The 20,558-nt window shown below is 39.1% G+C and overlaps 1 protein-coding gene across 1 annotated transcript in view; it reads left to right on the top strand.

The window, feature by feature from the left end:
• Positions 1-452: 452 nt before the first annotated feature.
• FGF10 (fibroblast growth factor 10) overlaps positions 453-20,558 on the top strand; it is a 79,876-nt gene continuing 59,770 nt past the window's right edge. The window contains exon 1 of the mRNA XM_072824668.1: positions 453-1,538. Within this exon, the coding sequence (XP_072680769.1) occupies positions 1,172-1,538 (367 nt within the window). The 5' untranslated portion in view covers positions 453-1,171. The remainder of the gene's footprint in view (positions 1,539-20,558) is intronic.

The following is a 20,558-nucleotide window of genomic DNA, read 5'->3' on the forward strand; positions in this document are numbered from 1 at the left end:
GCTCCCCAGAGGGGACTGGCTCCGGCTGGAAGACAGCAAACCTCGGGAAGCCCGAGGACCCAGCTCGCGCCGCTGGCCAGCGCCGCCGGCGCACGGGCGCTCCCAGGCAGCTCGCGGGGGCTGCAGGCGCGGGGCGGGGGCGGCGGCCGCGGGGCCCCGGGGAGCGGACCCGGCCGCCCCCAGCTCCGCGCGCGCAGGCACCGCGCTCTCTGCCCCCGGCTCCCCTGCTCCCCCCCCGCCCCTCCCCCTCCCCCTCCCCGGAGTTCCCAGCAGCCGAGGGTTTCAGATGTCCCACCGCCGGTTGACCCCCTCCCCCCCGCTTCTCCACCCCTGCAAAGGAGGTTTGACCAGCAGAGGCTGAGCCCACCTCTGGCTTAGAATCACTGACATTTCGACTCCGGGCTTCAACCTGTTTACAAGCGGGCTTCCCAAAGGAAGGGGGTGGCGGGGAGGGGGGCGGGAGGGAAATAGGGCCAAACCAAACACCAACCGCCATCTCCCCCAAACAAGAAGTGACTTTCTGGAGGCTTCGCATCCGCAGGCACCACCAAAAAGAGAAAGCAAGAGGGGGAAGGAAACAACGGCGACGGGCAGCTGCCTCCAGTCCTGACAACCCCAAAGGGACGCGCTTTGCGAGCGGGCTCGCAGGCTGGGGCTCCGCGGAGAGGGGCCGGAGGGCGCCCACCCCGGGGCGGCGCAGCGGGCTCCCGGCCTCCCGCCGCGGCCAACGCGGGGTTTGTTCACCGTGCTGTCATCTGTTTTTCAGACCTTTTTTTTGTTTTGTTTTTTTGTTTTTGTTTTTGTTTTTTGCATCTAACATGGTGAAGAAAGGAGTGAAGAAGCGAACAAAGTAACTCCCGAGGGGAGTGGAGCTCGCTGGTGACCCAGAGCCCCGCCGCCGCCGCCGCCAGCTCCCGCTCCCGCGGCCACCCACGTCCACGTTCACCCGGAGACTCGCGCGGCCGCGGATCCCAGGACGGAGCGAGGAGAGGCGGCCGGCCCTTCCGAGGAGTTATGGATGTTGGTGCACTCACTTCTGGCCAGATCCGCGCCCCGGGGGAGCTAACCAGCGGCCGCCACCTCCAGCTGTCTCCTTGCCTCGCACCAGGTCTTACCCTTCCAGTATGTTCCTTCTGATGAGACAATTTCCAGTGCCGAGAGTTTCAGTACAATGTGGAAATGGATACTGACACATTGTGCCTCAGCCTCTCCCCACCTGCCTGGCTGCTGCTGCTGCTTCTTGTTGCTGTTCTTGGTGTCTTCCATCCCTGTCACCTGCCAAGCCCTTGGTCAGGACATGGTGTCACCAGAGGCCACCAACTCCTCTTCCTCCTCCTCCTCCTCGTCCTCCTCCTCCTCCTCCTCCTCGTCCTCTTCCTCCTTCTCCCCTCCTTCCAGTGCGGGGAGGCATGTGCGGAGCTACAATCACCTCCAGGGAGATGTCCGCTGGAGAAAGCTCTTCTCTTTTACCAAGTACTTTCTCAAGATTGAGAAGAACGGGAAGGTCAGCGGTACCAAGAAGGAGAACTGCCCGTACAGTAAGTAACAAATGCGCGCTCCCCTCCTTCCAATTATCCACCCCCCACCCCACAAGGGGGGAAAATCTGTTCCAGATGTGGCCAGCTAAATATTTACGTCCCCAACCCCTGTAAAATGATTAAGTGGAATACTTTCACACTAAATCACTCCCCCCCATACATTGAGCTGCCGCCCCCTCCCCTTGGCGCGGCTCCCTCCCCCCCCCCCACCCCCCCCGCCACCCCGTCCGCCCCGTCCGCCCCGTCTCCCCGGCTTGTCATCCGCGGGACCACGCCGGGCGCCCGAGAGTCGTTGCGGTGCCCGATGCCCCCTCTCCGTCTCCGTCAACCCCGCCGCACCTCATCCCCAGGTCCCCCTTTCCCTCCCTTCTGGAAATGGCTCCGGGTAAACACATTTTGTTTCTTTTCGCTGGCAATCTTATTAAGAGGTTTGGGACGGTTTCCTCAAGCTGAAAATAATTATCCGCTGTCAATTACAGGGGCTTTATGGGAGCTTTATTTAAGGAAGAAAAGTCAATTCCTCGGGCTCCCCACCCCCCACCTCTTTACCCTACTACCTATCTGGACAGGAGTGCAAACATTTTTCTGGTTTTGATTTTTTTTTTTTTTTCTTGACCCCTCATGTTGGTTTGAGTGATCGCAGCCCATGAAGTTAGCTTTTCAGGCACCAGCGCTGCTATTTGTCTTCTGCCTGCCTTCTCTCTTGGTAACATGATGCTCATGTCTGCATTGTCAATGGCATATGCGCTGCTTTGTGGTGTCCCGTTGTACTCCTCTCTTCTGAAACCTCTCATATTGCAGAGCCACACTACTACAGCATTGTAAACATCTGGGACTGGATTCACACAGACCTCACACAAATTTCATTGTCATTCTTTTATTTTCAAAGTAAGAGTCATAAGTCTGTTTCCATGGCTATAAGTTTGTCCCCATTGGATGAAGTTTTCTGCTCAGGATAAATTATGCTGCCTCCCCCCCTCCACCTCACCCCCCCCCCCCCAAGCCCCATCCCTAGATTTCTTTCCATTTTCCTTTCTCTCTTTCCTTCTTTAGCTCTTTCTCTTCTTTCTTTCTTGCAGGGGTGTGGGCTGGGTAGGGGGAGGGAGAACTAGAAGAGGAGGGGTGGATATTGTGTCTCTTGAATCAGTCCAGCAAAGCCAGATTACTCTGTTGGTTTCCTTTCCTAGTTACTTTTCAAGTGGTGAGACTTATTCACCCTCTATTGATGGCTTTTTGAAAGGATCCCGAGGCTATGTAATGGCACACTGAAGACAGTAGACAATGACATTTAAACATCTTTAATGACCATTTAGCATTATCTCAATGGTCTTTCCTAAGTTACCTTTTAAAGGGACCTTTATGTGTCAGTTGTTTGGGAATTTCTTGCCAACTAACTTAAATACGTGGGTCGGACATTCCCAGATACCTTGGCCCAGAAGAGTATTTGGTACGAATGGGAAAGACAGCTAATCAGAATTTAGGATTTTCTTTTTTAAATAAAGATTTATAAGAATTAAGACTTAGATTCCTTATTTGGGGATCCACATGTATTCAACATTAACTTCTGTTCCTCTTCAGCTACTGCTTCCATTTACTAAAATTAGCGATATGTTTATAAGTAATAAAAATATTGTGAAAGTATTTAAAAATATTCCACCTTGCGTTTAATATAGAGATGTTAAAAAACCCATTACCTCTTTTTTTCCATTCTGATTCATAGAAAATGCCTGAAATAATGTCATTGATGTGGGGGTTTTTTTGTTTGAAAGTCATTCATTCCCTGAATTCATTAGATACTATGTAGAGATGTTATAGTTGTTGATTAAAACTTAATACCTTTGTTCACTTCTAAAACAAAATTAGTTGTGGTGTCATCCAGGAAGGTCGATGTAGACAGGGAAGAAGTAAGCCAAACACTTGCTAAAGAGTGAGCTGGGAGTTAACAAAACCAAACAAAACAAACCCCATTGACTGAAACTCTTCTTTGTATTTTTAGTTTATTTTCAAAGTGTTAACCTTGAGCAAATTGTTTGTTTGTTGTTTTTCGACACTAATTTGATTTTGCTATATTTTAAGTGTCTTTACAATGTGACACAAAGACCAATCTATACTAGTTTGTTTATGCAACTGAAATTACTATTTTCTAAAATAATAATCATATGTGCTTATTTAATAAAATGATTGCCAGGGGTATAAATTGAATTACATTTTTACAGTAAGAATTATCTGCAAAAGAGAAAGGTATACAATTTTTATTGATAAAAACTATTGTGGAAAATTTCTATCCCAACCATCCAAAATATAATATCTCTTCCATAGGAAAAGTATACCAGTAGTCCCTGTTAAAATATCCTATCTTATATAGTAATGCAATTGTAATCAATGGTTGAAAATCAAAGGGGTGGGGGCTTACTCTGGCAAATAATGTCAAGCTATAAACAATTTAGGCTTTCCAAGAACATCTGTATCAAGACATGGCAAGTGAAAAGTAGAGGTTGAAAAAGCCTTAATTTCACATGTGGCTGGGTAATCAGAACACTGCTACAATTTCCAGCTGGACTGATTCAGCTGAACTACATGGTATCATTAAGATATTGTCTAAATGTTGCATAATTACATGTGAACAAACTTTTGCCATGCCTACAGGGTAACCAGCCAGCCAGCCCACCAAATGGTAGCCTGTTAAATATTAGGGTTTCTGAAGAGTGTCAGTTCCTTGTCCAAAAACCACTTTTCAGTAACATTTTCCTAAACAAGTTATTAATTATTCTCAATACACAAAGCTGTTCTTTTGAGGTTTGCTTATTTGAAGCTTAATTTTCTTTGTTACTTTGACCTTAGTATTATTGCTGCTAAAATACAGTAACAGCTTATCTAAGAGGTTACATGTTTGGGATGTCCTGGGTAATTAAACAACTGCTTTCCTGGCTTTTTGCCAGCAAAATACTAACAAAGGGGAAGTAAGGAAATCACCCATAAGCATTGCAAAATCATTTTTAACTTCTACCTCCAAAGCTGGTTCCCAGAAATTGAATGGTTCTAAAAATATTACATGTGTTAAAGAAACTCTTCTCAATTTGGGTGATTATAATTTTTTTTTTTTTTTTTTTTTAGTGGAGGGGGTGGTTTTTGGTTTGCTTCTATGCCATTATATGAAAATAGAATAAAAGGAGCAGAGATGAATTATGTTTCTTCTTCTACAAGTCTAAGAAAGCTTGAATAATTTAGAATAGCTGCAGTGTATCTGTCACTAGATATGCTTAGACTCATTTAAGTTTGTTTTATCATTCTTTACATCTAGAGCTTTGCCCTTGAAACATTACCACTCAGCTCCAGTTCTGGCCTCCTGGAAAGGCTGGATACAGCTGTTAGGTACCCTTGCAACTGGAAATGGTAGACTTATTTCTGGATGTGAGTGCACTGTGGGCTTCTCCCATGGTTGTCATTTGTAGAAAAAGGGAGTCTAGTGAAAAAATAAAATGTATCCCTAAACTTGAGAGAGCCAAGAATGGCTATTCTCAAAATGGAAAGCCACAGTGCCTAGGAGTCTCTGTGGGAAAGGAATTTGGGAAACAATGGAGAAATCGGTATGTACTGTGTAGCATGTGCTCTATTTCTTCAAATATATATATCATTGAACACATAGTGGTCCTATAATTTAGCTATAACTATCCACATTTTTTCAAAGATGAAGCTGAAAAAAGTAAATTACCCAAGGTCATTCAACTGGCAATTGACAGAGTTAGGTCAAGACTAAATCTATTTGGTTATATTATTTCTTTTACCTCTGCTACTGGCAACATTGATGCCAATATATTTGAATTGGACATCCCAAAACTCTAAAAAACAATTTATCCAAAATCTTAATCGCTTCTTGATATGAACACCAATAGTTCTTCAGGTTCAAACTGAGACGGTAGTAAATTGAGAGAGGAACAGAAATGAAACATGTTCAAGGTATCATCACTGCAGGTGGCTACATGGTATCAGACAATGGTAATGCATTATCTAAGTGAAATATCCCTTTTGATATTTTGTTTGAGAATATATATGCTTTTGGAAACACAAACTACATGTACATAGATCTCAACTTTTTAACAGAGGGCATTAGAAATACATGACCGTTTAAGAAAAATACATGAATGTTATTGTATATAGTAATTGTTTACAGCTGAGGGCAAAATGTTTAATTGTTCCCACATGTAATAAAAATAATTTGATTGTAAATACCAGTGTGAAATTGGGCTATTGCAGAAACTTCTGATATATGACTCTAAAAAGGGCAAAATCTTAGAGACCTAAAGCTCTATATTTGTTAAGAAAGCTTTAAAATGACTCTGCATATCAAAAAGGTACTTCACCACATACAAATGACAAATTACTGTCTAGGATTAAAGGCTTGCATTATTACTTTTACATCAGGACTAGGGCATATTGTAAGTAGTTAAATAACATGAGAAAGTAACTGTTGAGGAAAATAGGGACTTGAATATCATCTCCTAATAAATATACAATGTGTTTTGGAAAGAAAACCTATATACAGCTTAAAGCTTCCTCTAGTGTCTTACTTAAACTGTAGTCATTTCTAGAGTTTGGTTGTATAATTTATAACTGGCAGCATTTAATCATGCACACTGAGGATTTATGAAGGTGGAAGACACTGTTTTTAATGTTTACATGACACTGTCCTGTTACCTTTACTGCATTTCTACCATATGGACTCTCCACTCCGATGGCTTTATCATAAATCTATTAAAAATGCACAATTACAGAGTTTCCTCTTTACAAACCTGATTTATAAGCTACAAGATGAAACCCAAGAAAACAGTTGGCAGAAATCACATGCCAATACTAAAGTATGAGAACTCAGAAACCCCAATCTCTAGGTAGGTCTTAGGTATTTTAGGGTTCTATTAGGCGAAGGTATGGACCACTCTTTAAAAACAGGTGTTTTCAAAATGATGTTTAAGCACAGACTTTAAAAGAAAAATTGTGCCTTATTGAATGACCCATCGCATGCATATTTTCTTCTGCATTTTTACTGTCTGGTTCAGAGCAAAAAGGCATATTCCAGTTCATTTTTTTCAGTGTTCAATGAACTTATAGCAGAATATGAAGGAGCACTTTAAATTTCTGCACTGTTACCTTAATGTGCAGAGGCGAACGCCATTTATTGTTCAAACGTCCAACTTTCCACAAGCCAAAATGCTGGAAAAAAGTTGACAGCTCATTTGAAATGGAGCTAATGTTCCTCACATTTATGAGCTGCCTGTGAATATCTACATCTTTCCTAAGCCTTAAATGTCTGTATGCTTATCCAAAATTGTGGTACAAATGTTATGTCTTTATTATGCTTCAGAAGGAAGAATAATACATGCGTATTAGTTCAAAGTGATTTTAATCTATCTTAACGTTAATTCTGTGAACTTTGCAATGAAGAGTAATTCAGATGACATTTTTAGTATTACTGTTCCAACATTTGTTAGCATTAATAGTTGATACTTACTTAATATAAGTAAAATATTAGCATTTCCCTCCCAGAAATTAGAGTTCTCTTTTAATTTTCCAGTATGATGGACATAAGATTTATGTTTGTCATCTTAATACAGCTTTGTCACAGTCTAGAAAATAACAAACCTCGTTTTGTCTCAAGTCCTTTATGCAGAAATATCTTTATTTTTCATGGCATATTGAAATGATTTAAGATCATTTACATTTACCATTTGACTAGTGGTGTCTGTTATTTGGTTTTGCCAATTAAAAATACTTACTTTTCATCATTGGCACTCTTATTTTTCAGTGCCTGTTACCTTTACCTGTGCCAGTCAGTCAATATAACAAGTGACAACCTAGGAAGAGGCCTTTAAAGTTAGTGAAAGAAATTGTACCTGATCTTGGGAAACCATCAGTGACATTCTGATCAAGAATTAATGAATATACAATGTCATGCTTTATAGGATCATTTAAAAACCAAATACTTAATAAGTACAGCATTTACACAAATAGAAAGTTTCAAGATATCTAAAAGGGAGCCAGGTCATCTACCAAATAATGGCCTTAAAGGCCCCCTTGCCTTTAAATCAGGTCAGTTGTGTTCTTTCTTTGAACACTGTGTTCTAATTGGAACAATAAATCAAAGAAGACACTCAGAGTAGATTCCCATGTAAGGTGGACAACTGGACAGTGACTTTTTACTGCTGCTAACACGTGCATCCAATTACCATCTGAAAGATTCATAGTGCTGGCAGTAAAGCATTGCCTCATTGTATAGTTCACCTAATAATTCTTCAGCCTAAATCTGTCCACCTTTACCTATATCTAATCTGTCAGTATGTGTGTTATCATTAATGAGGAATTTTCAAATGTTTGGCATGCTTCCTACAGTGAATGATGACATTGAGAGATTAATGAACCATTTAATTAACCATAACAGAAGAGGCAAAGTATTGATTAAGTTGATGTATCCCCAACTTGAAGTAAATGTCAACAAAACATAACCTAATAATTGTACCACAACTATAACTTAATTATGAGTAATGTGGATTAGTGCAACTTAATTCTAAGTAGCAGTGGTTAATTGCAAAATTGAGAACTTTTTAAAAGGCATTTTTCTATAATCCTATTTTCTTTCAAGAACCTGGTGTTAACATGTTTTTTTACTAAACAAACTAAACTAAAACATGATTTACTGATAAACATGCGTGTTAGTTCATCCTTAACCTTTTTTTGACACATTGTCCCTGTTTGAGGATAACCTGGCATATTCATAGAGTCTAATTCAAGGCTCATCAACTTCCAATAGTTCTGTCTTGAGGCATTTATTCACCTGAAATATTAGACATTTGTGATAGCCCCAACTCTGAGGCAATGTGAATCCATGATACTTTTTCAGTCCTTTAACCCCTTCATTACTTTTTCCTCTTTTCCTTGTTTTCTCCCACCACCCCACCTTCTCTGGTTTCCAAACCCTTTAAATACCATGTAAGCCAGGGAAAGGTGTCCATTATCACTGCTCAGCATGCCAGACTATATAGTTAGAGCCAGCAGCCTCAACGTTTTTGGATGTGCAACATCCAAGACAGATAGCTTATATTCTATGCATAAAAATCTTTAGCAATGTAAATTCCACATACTCCACAGGGGTCTTTTCTCATTTTGAATCTTAAGTGCATTTTCTCTTATCCCAGCACTCGGGTCAATTTCTTAGAGATCTGCCTTTAATGAAGTAGGCAAACCACAGATAAGTACCTTCTGTGAATGAATGTTGATTGTCTGGTTACTAAATCACCATCTTGCTGCATTTTTCCTCCGGATTAAATATTCTGTTTCCAATAACTCTCTGTGCAGGTTCACTTTACCTTTCTTTTAAATTGTTTTAATACATGTAATACTTAACAGCTACTTTATCAATTTCCATACTTCTTTTGTCATTAAAGTGAAGATGATTTAGGAAATCAGATAACTATTTCTCTTCCATTTTAGTCATCATTTATTTCAAAGAAGATGAATGCCAATCATAAAGATCTTTACTATTTCCAACTTCCATGATTTCTCTTAAATTACAAAGCTTCTCTATACATCCCTGCCAAATGTAGCATTTTTTTAAGATTTTATTTATTTATTTATTCTTGAGAAACACAGAGAGAGGCAGAGACACAGGCAGAGGGAGAAGCAGGCTCCATGCAGGGAGCCCGACGTGGGACTTGATCCCTGGTCTCCAGGATCACTCCCTGTGAAGTGAGTGGACTGAAGGTGACGCTAAACCGTTGAGCCACCGGGCTGCCCCAAATGTAGCATTTAAAAACAAAACCCAGGGACCCCTGGGTGGTTCAGCGGTTGAGTGTCTACCTTTGGCTCAGGGCGTGATCCCGCGTCCTGGGATCAACTCTCACATTGGCTTCCCTTCATGGAGACTGTTTATCTCTCTGTCTCTGTCTCTGCCTCTCTCTGTGTGTCTCTCATGAATAAATAAATAAAATCTTAAAAAAAAATAAATAAAAACAAAACCCATTTACTCATTCATAATAGTTGTCAAAGGGGAAAAATGTAAAATACACATGAATATATACTCCAGAATGACCAAATATAGAAATGCACATATCTTTGTTAGAAAGATAGTAAGACACTAATGGGAGTTAGAATTTGAATTAATAGCATACATGTATATTCACTTGTTTCTTCCCCTTTTTGTACTGATTGCTGAATTAAATTTATTTTTATTATATACAGAATGTGACTATATAAGTTAGATTGCTCTGTTACCATAATAATTAAAAGTCAAGCTTCTTTTTACAATTGGTTTCAAATTATATAGATATATAAATGTAGATATATTTCCAAAGCCTGAGTTGCTTTGATTTATTGATAGAATTATTAAAAGAAAAATTAATATTTTATAACATGGGGAAAATGGTGACACATGATATTAATATGCAAACTATTTCTCATCTAAAGTGAGACATATTTATGATGATATTAATAATGCTAATTACCAATGTAGTAAGCCGGATTTCTAGGGCATATTTTGGAACATCTCTGTAGAAGGGTGTGATTCTACAAGTATGAAAAAAAGAGTATATTGATCATATTATGGTACAAAAGCATGATAAATGAAACTACAGAAGTGCTTTAAAGCTGAAACAAGAAAAAAAATAAAGCTGAAGCAAGGGAGATAGTAAAGAACATATAATTAGAATGTTAGAAACCAGAGGAAAAGCAGAAGACAGAGTATTTAGATACAGATTATGGAAAGAGGAAGACATGCTTTGCTAGAATGATGGAGACTAGGGTTTGGAACTCCCAGGAAAGAGATCAAGCTAATGAGTAGCACTGCAAAAGGGCTGACATGACAAGAAAGGTGTGAGGGAAATATAACCCAAGCCCTGGCATTTGAGTTAAATTAACTGAAATGAGAACCTGTGATCTAAAAGGAATCCTACAGAAGTAATCGCAGCCGCAATATCAAAGTAAGAAAGGCTAAGTCCAGAGTTCCTGCTAAAGAGGCAGTAGGATAGAGGGATTAAAAGTGTGGGCTTTGATTAAAAGTGATTACAAGCATGGCCCTGGATTGAAAATGAGTTTTGAAGACACAGAAGTAGCGTAGTTGAGGCTCTGAGCTGCCAGACAATAGTGTATGGCTTCAGCAAGTTGTTATCAGTAAAACAACAATATTAACAATACCTTCCTCTTTCCTATATGGTAAAGATTAAGTGAGATTATTCATTCAACAGAAATCAAGTGCCTGCTTTGTGTCAGATACTGTACGACACTACATATAGTGCTGAAAAAAGATGCTGGCTTTGCTCTGACAGAGATTCACTCTAAAGACAGTGACCAAAAAAAGAAAAACAAACCAAATAAACAAAGAGCTGTGTGATGAAAAATTAGGGTAAATGCTATGGAAGAAGCAAGTAGTATACTCTAAAAGAACACAATTAGTAACTATTCTAAACCTCCTAGTTAATTAGAGGCATTTGAAGGTGGTAAGAAGAGCATGAGGAGTGTTTGGTGCCTCCTCCAAGAAGTACAGAATTGGCATACTGAGCCTGGGGCTTGGTGAGAAGTTTGGAGAAGTCAGACTTAATACATGGACTAGCTTAATGGTGTTTGGTGCCAAATTAAGGCCTCATTAAATGGGTATTATGTAAAGAAAATGTACATATGATGCTTCCCTTTGTTTTAAGGGAAAAGATTAGGAAAGCAACTAGCAGATGATTCGCTGAAGTGGGAAGTAAAAATATTGGAGCTAAAGAAAGAGACAGGAATGAGGAATACACCTGGTATTTTTAGAAAAGGGACATATTAAAACACCTGAAATTATTTAGGATTTGCAAATTGTAGTGTTTGTAATGTTCTAAAGTTTGGAGGGGGAAAGAGTAAAGGTCTGATTTATTAAAAGACTAGTAGCAGATATTTGAAAATTGAAGATAATTTGAGGAGACAGCAAAGAGTTGAAAATAAAGACGATAACAAATATTTTCAAGGACATATTGTAAAAGAACAAAGGAAGACAAACAGGGATGAAACAGGTAACTGTAGAGAATGGAGGAAAGCAGATTATTGCAGAAAAGGCAAAAAGACAAAAGTGACTCTAGGCTAAATACTTTGAGACAAACTATGCTTCAAGTTATGATATAGTTTTGAACCAGGATTATCACAGATGCTCAGCTCTTAGTAAATTCTGTAAAGTTCTTATTTCTCATTCCATGACTGTGACCTCTTTGGCCCGTAGCCTAAAGTGCTCACAATCTAAAGATAGACAGAAGACTTTCACAAGGAGTTGGAAGATAATGTAAGACATTTATACTAACCACCAAAGAAGCAGGACAGAAATTAAGTGAACAGCCACCATGAATGACATGGACAGAGTCACACTAAGGATAAGAACTTCAACTAGACACACAGAGAAAGGAGTAAGAATGTCCTAAAAGAGGGCACAGAACCTTACATGAAGTGTCCAGGCAATAATGGACAGGTGAAGGGGGTGGAGCAGAGTATCTAGGCTAGCACTACCTTAAGAAAAACAAAGGAAAATACACTAGAATATGTTGTCATGTGAGAGTGGGGTATGTAAATACCATGGTATTTGAGGACTTTTCTGCTAAAATATTACATTAACATAGTTTTCTTTTTTTTAAGATTTTATTTATTTATTCATAAGAGACACAGAGAGAGAGGTCGAGACATACGCAGAGGGAGAAGCAGGCTCCCTGAGGGGAGCTGAATGCAGGACTCGATCCCAGGACCCTGGGATCACAATCTGAGCCAAAGGCAGATGAGGCCACCAAGGTGTCCCATTAACACGTTTTCATTTAAAATTGGCCTTTCTTATTTTTTTATTTTTTGAAGTAAAGGAAAAACAAGCAGAAACCAGAGAAATACTTTAAAAGAGTATATAAATTATAGTAGAATAGACATAACTGAAACATCGAAATTCTAGCTTGGTCAGCAAAGCAGAAAAAACCCAAAACTAATTTTATACTAGGGACATGAAAAAGTAGTTAGGATCTCCACCAAATGACACCATCTTTAGCACTCATCATTACTTAAAAATTTAAAATAGTTCCTAGTGCTGAAGTTCTTAAAATATACATAACATTTGGAAGGGTTTTGTCATTTCTCAGCAGATTCCCAAAGCAACTACTGAGGACTCAATATTACTTGCTCCTGTTGCATATTTTTCCTTGTCTTTCCTGTTCTAAAGTATCTCAGATTTACCTGGTTTAGGTTTTTAGGAAAAGAAACAAAGTAAATACAGCTCCTTTTCTTGCAAAAAAAAAAAAAAAATTTACATATTTTTAAAACAAACTAGGCATGGGACACACCAAATGCAACTGCACCCACAACGAAGACCATGAGCTTTGGAGATGAACTTCTTGATATAGAATCAGGGCTCTAAAACTTTGGAGCTTTGTGGCCTTGGACAAATTACTGGGTCATGATCTTTGCAACTCTAAGTGAAGATAATAACATCACCCACCTCGTCACTGTTGGATGAGTTTGTAAACTTAGAACTGGGACTATAAATGTGAAATCCTCGATTATAGGACTTGGCACCTTTGAAGAGCTCAAAGTGTTAGCTCTCGTTACTATTTTATGCAATGACTACTGTGTTGTTTTTAATTATCTCCTTTTCTGAAAAGATCCCTAAGTTATGGGCTAACATAAGATTAGACAGAAAATTGATTATCATACTACTTTACTTCATTTATAATGCATTTTTAGGTTTTCATGGGTTAATTCTCAGAAAAATTTTATAAAATGGGTAATTGTTACTCTCATACTATATTTAGATGAGAAAACTGAATCTAGAAGTTTTGGGTGCCATGCTCAAGTTAGCATGAGTGAGTCAGGATTCAAACCTAGGCCAGTCTAGGGTGACTTCTGCCTTGGTGTGCTCAGACAGTCTCAGTATGCGCCTCTTGCTCTGGCATATTATTAATAGCACCCTATTTACTCTCGAAGGCAAAATCACCCTAAGCTAGTTTGGTCTATGTATGGCACAAATCTACACAAGCCAGTTCCCCATTAAATACTTTAATTTCTTCACAATGTCCTCAGAACAAGATCTATATTCCTTAACATGTAAGGCCCTCATGATTTGTTTCCTACTAAGCCCCTACCCCATTTCTTACTATACCCCCCATTGTAGACATACTGAGTTGATGTTAGTTCCAGGACATGCCTTGTCCCCTCATGTCCAGACCTTGCAAACACTACTAGGTCTGGCTGGAGTGATGTTTCTGTCCTTGTCCCTAGCACTCTTCTTTTCAACATCCTGTTAGATGTCATCTCTAGAAAGCCTTCCCGAACATTCCCCAAACACTTTGTCTCTAGTGTTTTAACACATTATCATGCTTGATTAGTTTGCCCATCTAGTTTCCTCAAACACAGAAAACCTGTTGGGGGTAAGGACGGTACATATCACATTGACCTTCACATGCAAACCCTCAATACGGAGTCTGGTATATAATGGGTCCTTCCTATTTATTTACTAGGTAAAGATGGTTGTTTTTAACTGCGTGTCCTTGGTCCAAGTCACTTAGACTCTTGGGTTCGGTCACTTGGTCTGAAAAGTATGATTAATACACCTAACCCCAAAAATGTGGTTGAAGTAAATTTATCTTTTAAAATTACATCAGGTCTAAATTCTACAGTTCTGAGAAATTAGAAAATGTTAGACCCATCATTATTTAATTGAATGTTAAGTCATTAAATTCATACAAACTTCTAAATTGAAATATTATGTAACCCTTGAAATGGATCCTTTTTCATATTTTTCCCATTTTCCTTAAGTTACTATTGCCTATGATCAATGGATATAAATGATGACTTTATTCTGTTTTAAAATTGGTGCTGGCTGTGAGATACTTTTTGTTTCAGAGTTCTACTTGGATACTGGAGTAATTTGGTAACAATTAAGAAATGAACAACTCTTGGTAATTCACTTAGAGAAGGAGAATGTACTGCAAAGAATAGGAGTAAAAGCATGTGGTTCATAGTCTTGGTTGTGTTAGAACATCTGCTGCGCAATCTTAGGCATGCCATTTACTTTAACTTGACTTTAGATACCTAATCTATGAAATGCGTGCATTGAGCTAAATTATTATTAAAATATTTCTATATCAATACGCTCATTCCCTAGATTAAGGACCAGATTCTGCAAGCATACTGATATTAAGAGATAACAACTATGATACGCTGAATAATAGCCACCCAAAGATGGTAAGTTCTAATCCCTGGAAGGATCACCAGGATCACCAGGAGGAGCCTTAGGCACAGAAGGCTGAACCATACATATAGAGGTAGAGACCCTAAACATAGGCCCAGAGGCAAGACCCTCAAGCTATGGAGAACTATTCTAAGGTGCTGAATTCTAGAGGAATTTGCCCTACTAGATTTCAAAATGGTTGAGACTGGTGACACTTTTCTTCCTTCCACTTTTCCTTTTTTGTAATGAAAATGTCTATAACAGCTGTACTATGCCTGTGCCACCACTGTATTTTGGGAAGAGATGCTTTATTTTCTAGTTTTACAGATTCATAGATAAAGAGGAATTTTGCTTCAGGATGGATCATACCCAGAGTCTTACCCACATCTGATTTAGATTACGTAGGTGATAAGACTTGGGATTTCTTAACTATGATATTTAAATGAGATTTTTTTTTAAAGATTTTATTTATTCATGAGGGACACAGAGAGAGAGAGAGAGAGAGAGAGAGAGAGACAGGCAGAGGGAGAAGTAGGCCCCATGCAAGGAGCCCAACATGGGACTCAATCCCAGGTCTCCAGGATCACACCCTAGGCTGAAGGCAGCGCTAAACCGCTGAGCCACCCAGGCTGCCCCATTAAATGATAATTTAGAGGGGAGTTTATGCTGTGTGTAAACCCTGAGGGATGTCCAGATAGAGTTTACTTATGCAATGGATGTGAATTTTGCAGGTCCAGAGGTGGTATAGTATTCTGAATAATGGTCATTAACGGTCATCCAAAGATACTGGGACCTAACCCCTGGAACCTCTGGATGTTATTATAGTGTTTTTGCAGCTGTGATTAAGAATTTTGAGATGAGGACATTACCCTGAATTATCCAAGTAGGCTCTAACTACCATCAGAAATGTCTATAAAATAAAGGCAGAGGGAGATTGGACATACACACAGAAGGCAGAGGGTAATTTGATGATAGAAGCAGAGAGAAGATTTGAAGATGCTATACTATTGGCTTTGAAGATGAAGGAAGGGCCATGAGCCAAGGAATGTGGCTCAAGAATCTGGAAGAGGCAATGAATAATTTCTCCCCTAGAGAGCCTTCAGAAGGAATATGACCCCGCCAACATTTTTTTCAAAAGATGTTATTTATTTATTGATGAGAGACACACACAGAGAGAGGGGCACAGACACAGGCAGAGGGAGAAGCAGGCTCCATGCAGGGAGCCTGACATGAGACTCGATCCCAGGTCTCCAGGATCATGCCCTGGGCTGAAGGCAGCGCTAAACCGCTGAGCTACCAGGGCTGCCTCCTGCCAACATTTTAATTTCAACCCAGTGAAACTGATATTGGACTTCTGGTCCCCAAAACTGTTAGGAAATAAATTTCTATTGCTTTAAGCACCAACATTGTGGTAATTTGTTACAGCAACCCTAAGAAACTAATACAGTCAACCATGACCATTTTATGTGGCCCAAATTAAGGATAATTTGGCAAAAGCAGTATCTTTTTTTTTTAAAGATTTATTTATTTATTATTTTAGAGATTGAAGAAGGACAGAGGGAGAGAGAAAATCTTAAGCAGGCTCCAGGCCCAGTGCAGAGCTTGATGTGGGGCTTGATCTTAAGACCCTGAGATCATGACCTGAGCTGAAATCAAGAGTCAGACCCTTAACCGATTGAGCCAACCAGGTGCCCCCCCAAAACAGTATCTTATCATGAAAAGTACTAAGCATTAATTTAGATGTAAGTGCAAACACTTTATCCACCTGTTGAGTGTCTGAGATAGGTGACTAGATTCTTCATCTGATCAATGAAGATTAAAAGAACTTCTGTAAAAATATCCAACCATTAAGCTTATAATAGAAGCTCAAATTTTAGTTGAATCTAAATTGATGATGAGTTTAAATGACTCTGTATCTGTAAAACATTGTTTAAAAAATATAGTTTAGTTCTTTGATTGCTGGGCCCTGCAAGAGCAGAAGAAGGGCTTTGATTGATGCAGAACTGTGGTCTGATTTTTCACTTGGTTATATATTCAATAAAGAGTATCTGTTCTCTTCCTCATTGGCCCAAGAGCCGCACTCCTGAAGGTACATACTAAATCCAGGGGAACTGTTCCAACTTAAAAAGGCCCTCTTAGAGCTAAAGGTGATAGAAGAGCTATTTAATAAATGGATAATTAATATAATTAAGTAAGTGGTACTCTGCAAAATATTTCAATGTCTCAATATGTTGAAGCCATATTTGCTCTCTTTGAAACTATACTCTGCATCCTCTTTCCTCTGTTGCTGTGGATAAAATTCACATAACATCTTAGTTTCAGCTTTTCACATCACAAGATGTTTCCATAATGGGGCAACTCTCCTAAAATGTATTATCATGACTGTTTATATCACTTAAAGTTTTAAAGCCTGGAAAAAAGCATGATTCTAAAGCTGGCATTTCCTCTTATAGAAAATTAGTCCTGCATCAGGCTCCCTGCAGGAAGCCTGCTTTTCCCTCTACCTATGTCTCTGCCCCTCTCTGTGTGTCTCTCATGCGTAAGTAAATAAAACCTCAAAAAAAAAAAAAAAGAAAATTAGTTTCTCTCCCAGCAATAGGGGTATGAAATTGCAGACAGTAGATAAATGTTTTTGTTATTATGTCTTAAAGCAATGGGGCTTTTTTTCCAAGCTGAGGCTGACAGTGACATCTCCTAAGTTGGAGTGTGATAAAGCTCACTCCTTTTTCTCCTTCACACTCACTGTTAACTGAGTGCTGGGGCTAAAGTAATTTGAGGAGAGGTTATGGTGGTGATATTGGGAAATGTGGTTGCAAATATGAATAGGGCTCTCATGCAAGGGAACTGGGTAAAGGATCCGATCCACAATTATCTTGAGCAGAATGAGTTTGCTAGCGGTGAGGATCAATCTTACCATCCCTGGAAGCATTCAGAAATGTTTACTTGTAGTCTCTGAGACCAGGCAAATAGCAGAGGTCCATACAAATCTACAGAAGGCTCCTGAAACATTCTTAGCAATAGAATGGCTGATTGTGAGTTCCGGTTTGAGAGGTAGCACGTAATATAAATAAGATTCCTTCTAATAAGTACACAGAAAAGATATTTGGAGCAAAAAGAGTAAGAAAGGCCAAATTTGAAAGAGCTAGTAGTAATAGGCAATGTTAAGTATTTCTCAGAGTTGGACCTATGAACCACGTGATCAGAACGTACTAGGGTGCTTGCTTAAAATGCGAATGATAAGAGTCCTATTCTGGAAGGACTGGTCAGTGGTACACACACAGGAATCTGAACATCAATAAGCACCTCAAGTGATTAATGCCAACAAACCTCTAAGGAATAATCAAATTAAGGACACACTAAGTTTGGTGTGGAGGTGATAAGACAAAAGGCCAAAGGTGTTTGAGCTTGGAGTAATGGAAAAAACTTGGCAGAATGAATTTCATACACATACTGTGTGTTTGCATATTTTCCATTTTTTGCACATATTCTGGGAATGGGGAATGTGCCAGTATATTTTGTAAAGAGGAAGTAATTTTAAAAGTGAGTTAAAACATATGCTGAAGTGTAAATACTCTTTGGTTGGTGAAAGTTATTGATAAATCTGAGATTAGGTCAGTCTTTAGCTCATGGTTGTCAAGGCATGAGTCATGTGTGCCAAATCTGTGGTGACGGGAGAGAGGCTCGACACCTGTCTGAAGCTGGCTGTTTCGTCCCCAAGTCATAGTGCCCTGCCACTGCTATTTATGAGGAAGAGTTGGGCGGGTGCTATATCAAATGACAATTGTGTAAACAAACTTTTAGAGATTCAGGGCTCCTCCCCACTTGTTCTGTTATTGTTGTTGTTATTTTGAAGCCACAGGAATCTGTGTACAAGCACCCCTAATCCCAAGAGTGTTAGCAGGAACGGAAACCTCAAAGTGATCACTTGAGTTTGCTGCACAGCTTCCAAAGCTAGAATCACGAAAAAGGAATACTGATGAGATTCTAGAGTTTCCTGGAAATGATCTTCCAAACTCCAGCAGCTCTTTAATGGCTTAGGCATTGTTGAGGGGGATTCCTCTTTGTTGTAAGGCTTTCTTTCAGCTGTGGAAATTGTTTGAGCATCAGTTCCCTATATGACCCTTTTTTTCAGGTGATTCAGACTGTCAGGCACTACAGCAAAGACTGTGTGATATGGCCACCCTGGCTATTCCATGAGTATGCAAATGATAGACTCCTTTCTGGTTAAGTGACATTTATTTATACCTACAAAAGACGTCTCAGACAGATTTACAGCCCAAATAATTTACAGAATGTCTCCTGCAAAGTCACAGGAAATATGAATATGGAAATGTGAATACAAAATCAACAATTAGCACACCCTCTGATGCAACTTTTTTTCCCATGCTTATTTCTTCTTATACATTTTTCTTTGTACTGAAAGCTTCAAATTCACTTGATAAGATGAGCCAAAATCTATTCATCTGAGTTGAGCTGTACATAATCACTGACACTGGCCATAATTTATTAATCTGAGATAGTTATCGTACTGACCAGCCTTAAGGAGTATAGTTGGGTTTTTCACATTCCAAAAAGACTTCATGGGTTTTAAATTATTTGTTATATCCTGCTGTGCTCTATGAGGTACTTGGCCAAAGGTGTTTTTGCCCGATGTTTTGTGCTTCAAAGAAGGCCTCAACTTTTTTCAACTTTTAAAAAAATCTCAAATTGAACACTGCTGATTTTATTCACCAGAAAAATGCCATAAATTGTCATGCTATTATCCCTTTTGATCACAAGGATTATGGAATAAAAGCACCCTGTTCTGAAACTTCCTATCATCCCATGGCCTTATTCGGAGACTGACACTTTAATTGAATTAAAGTTTTCAACTAGTAATGGTGACATTTTGTCATATAGTAAAGCTAGAAAGATACTAGAAAAAGAAAAATAACTTAGAAAAAATGGTATTCTTAAATTCATTCTTATTTTACCTTAAACATAATAAACATTCAGTAATGCTTCTACAATCTCTTAGATTAACTGCACAGAAAAAAATTTTTTCCTCTATGTTGATCATTAGAAATGTTTGGAGGCATTTCTGTTTTAATCAACATATGGGTTCTTCATGTCCTATTGGTTATTTATCATTTTGGATATCAGTAGAATACATCAAATACACAGGAAAAGTGGCATTTAAAAACAATATAACAAAGATTTTATTAGGCAACATAGAATGATTGATGTAAATTGGGGGAATAGTCTTAACAGCTGATACCTAGCTCTATAGTTGTAAATATTGTTTCAGTTCTGTGTTTAGAATGGGATAAAAGAAAAACAGCTAGTGGCGTTAAATGCTTAGTGAGTCCTAAATACTTCACATATGTACTCATTTAATCTTCAAACAACCCTAGGGTATAGATACTAGTGTCATCCTAACTTGCAGATGGGGAAATGTAAAGATGATAGGAGACTGAGTAATTTCACTGCAGTCTTACAGTTAATAAGAGGTGACGCTGGGACTTGAATCAGGTAAAGCAACCCCACTGCACAGGCACTTAGTATGATATTGCACTTTTCCTTAGGATGCAACCTACAACTGGTCTGATTTGAAATCATTTAATCAAACAGAGGCAAGCTGACAGTACGGGACATTAGGAGATTAAATTTTATAGCTGGGGGAGCTTTATGCAGTGATCTATGCTTTCCTGACTCAACTTTGCCTACTAAAGACCAAAGAATCCTTCTTCTTGCTATCTACAAATTTGTACCCACAGCTTCAAAAGGTTGGCTCCTGAGCAATCTTTGATGCTGTCTTGATACTCACGATG

The sequence above is a fragment of the Canis lupus genome, chromosome 4 (genome assembly GCF_048164855.1).
Source record: "Canis lupus baileyi chromosome 4, mCanLup2.hap1, whole genome shotgun sequence".
In the NCBI taxonomy this organism is placed as follows: Eukaryota; Metazoa; Chordata; class Mammalia; order Carnivora; family Canidae; genus Canis; species Canis lupus.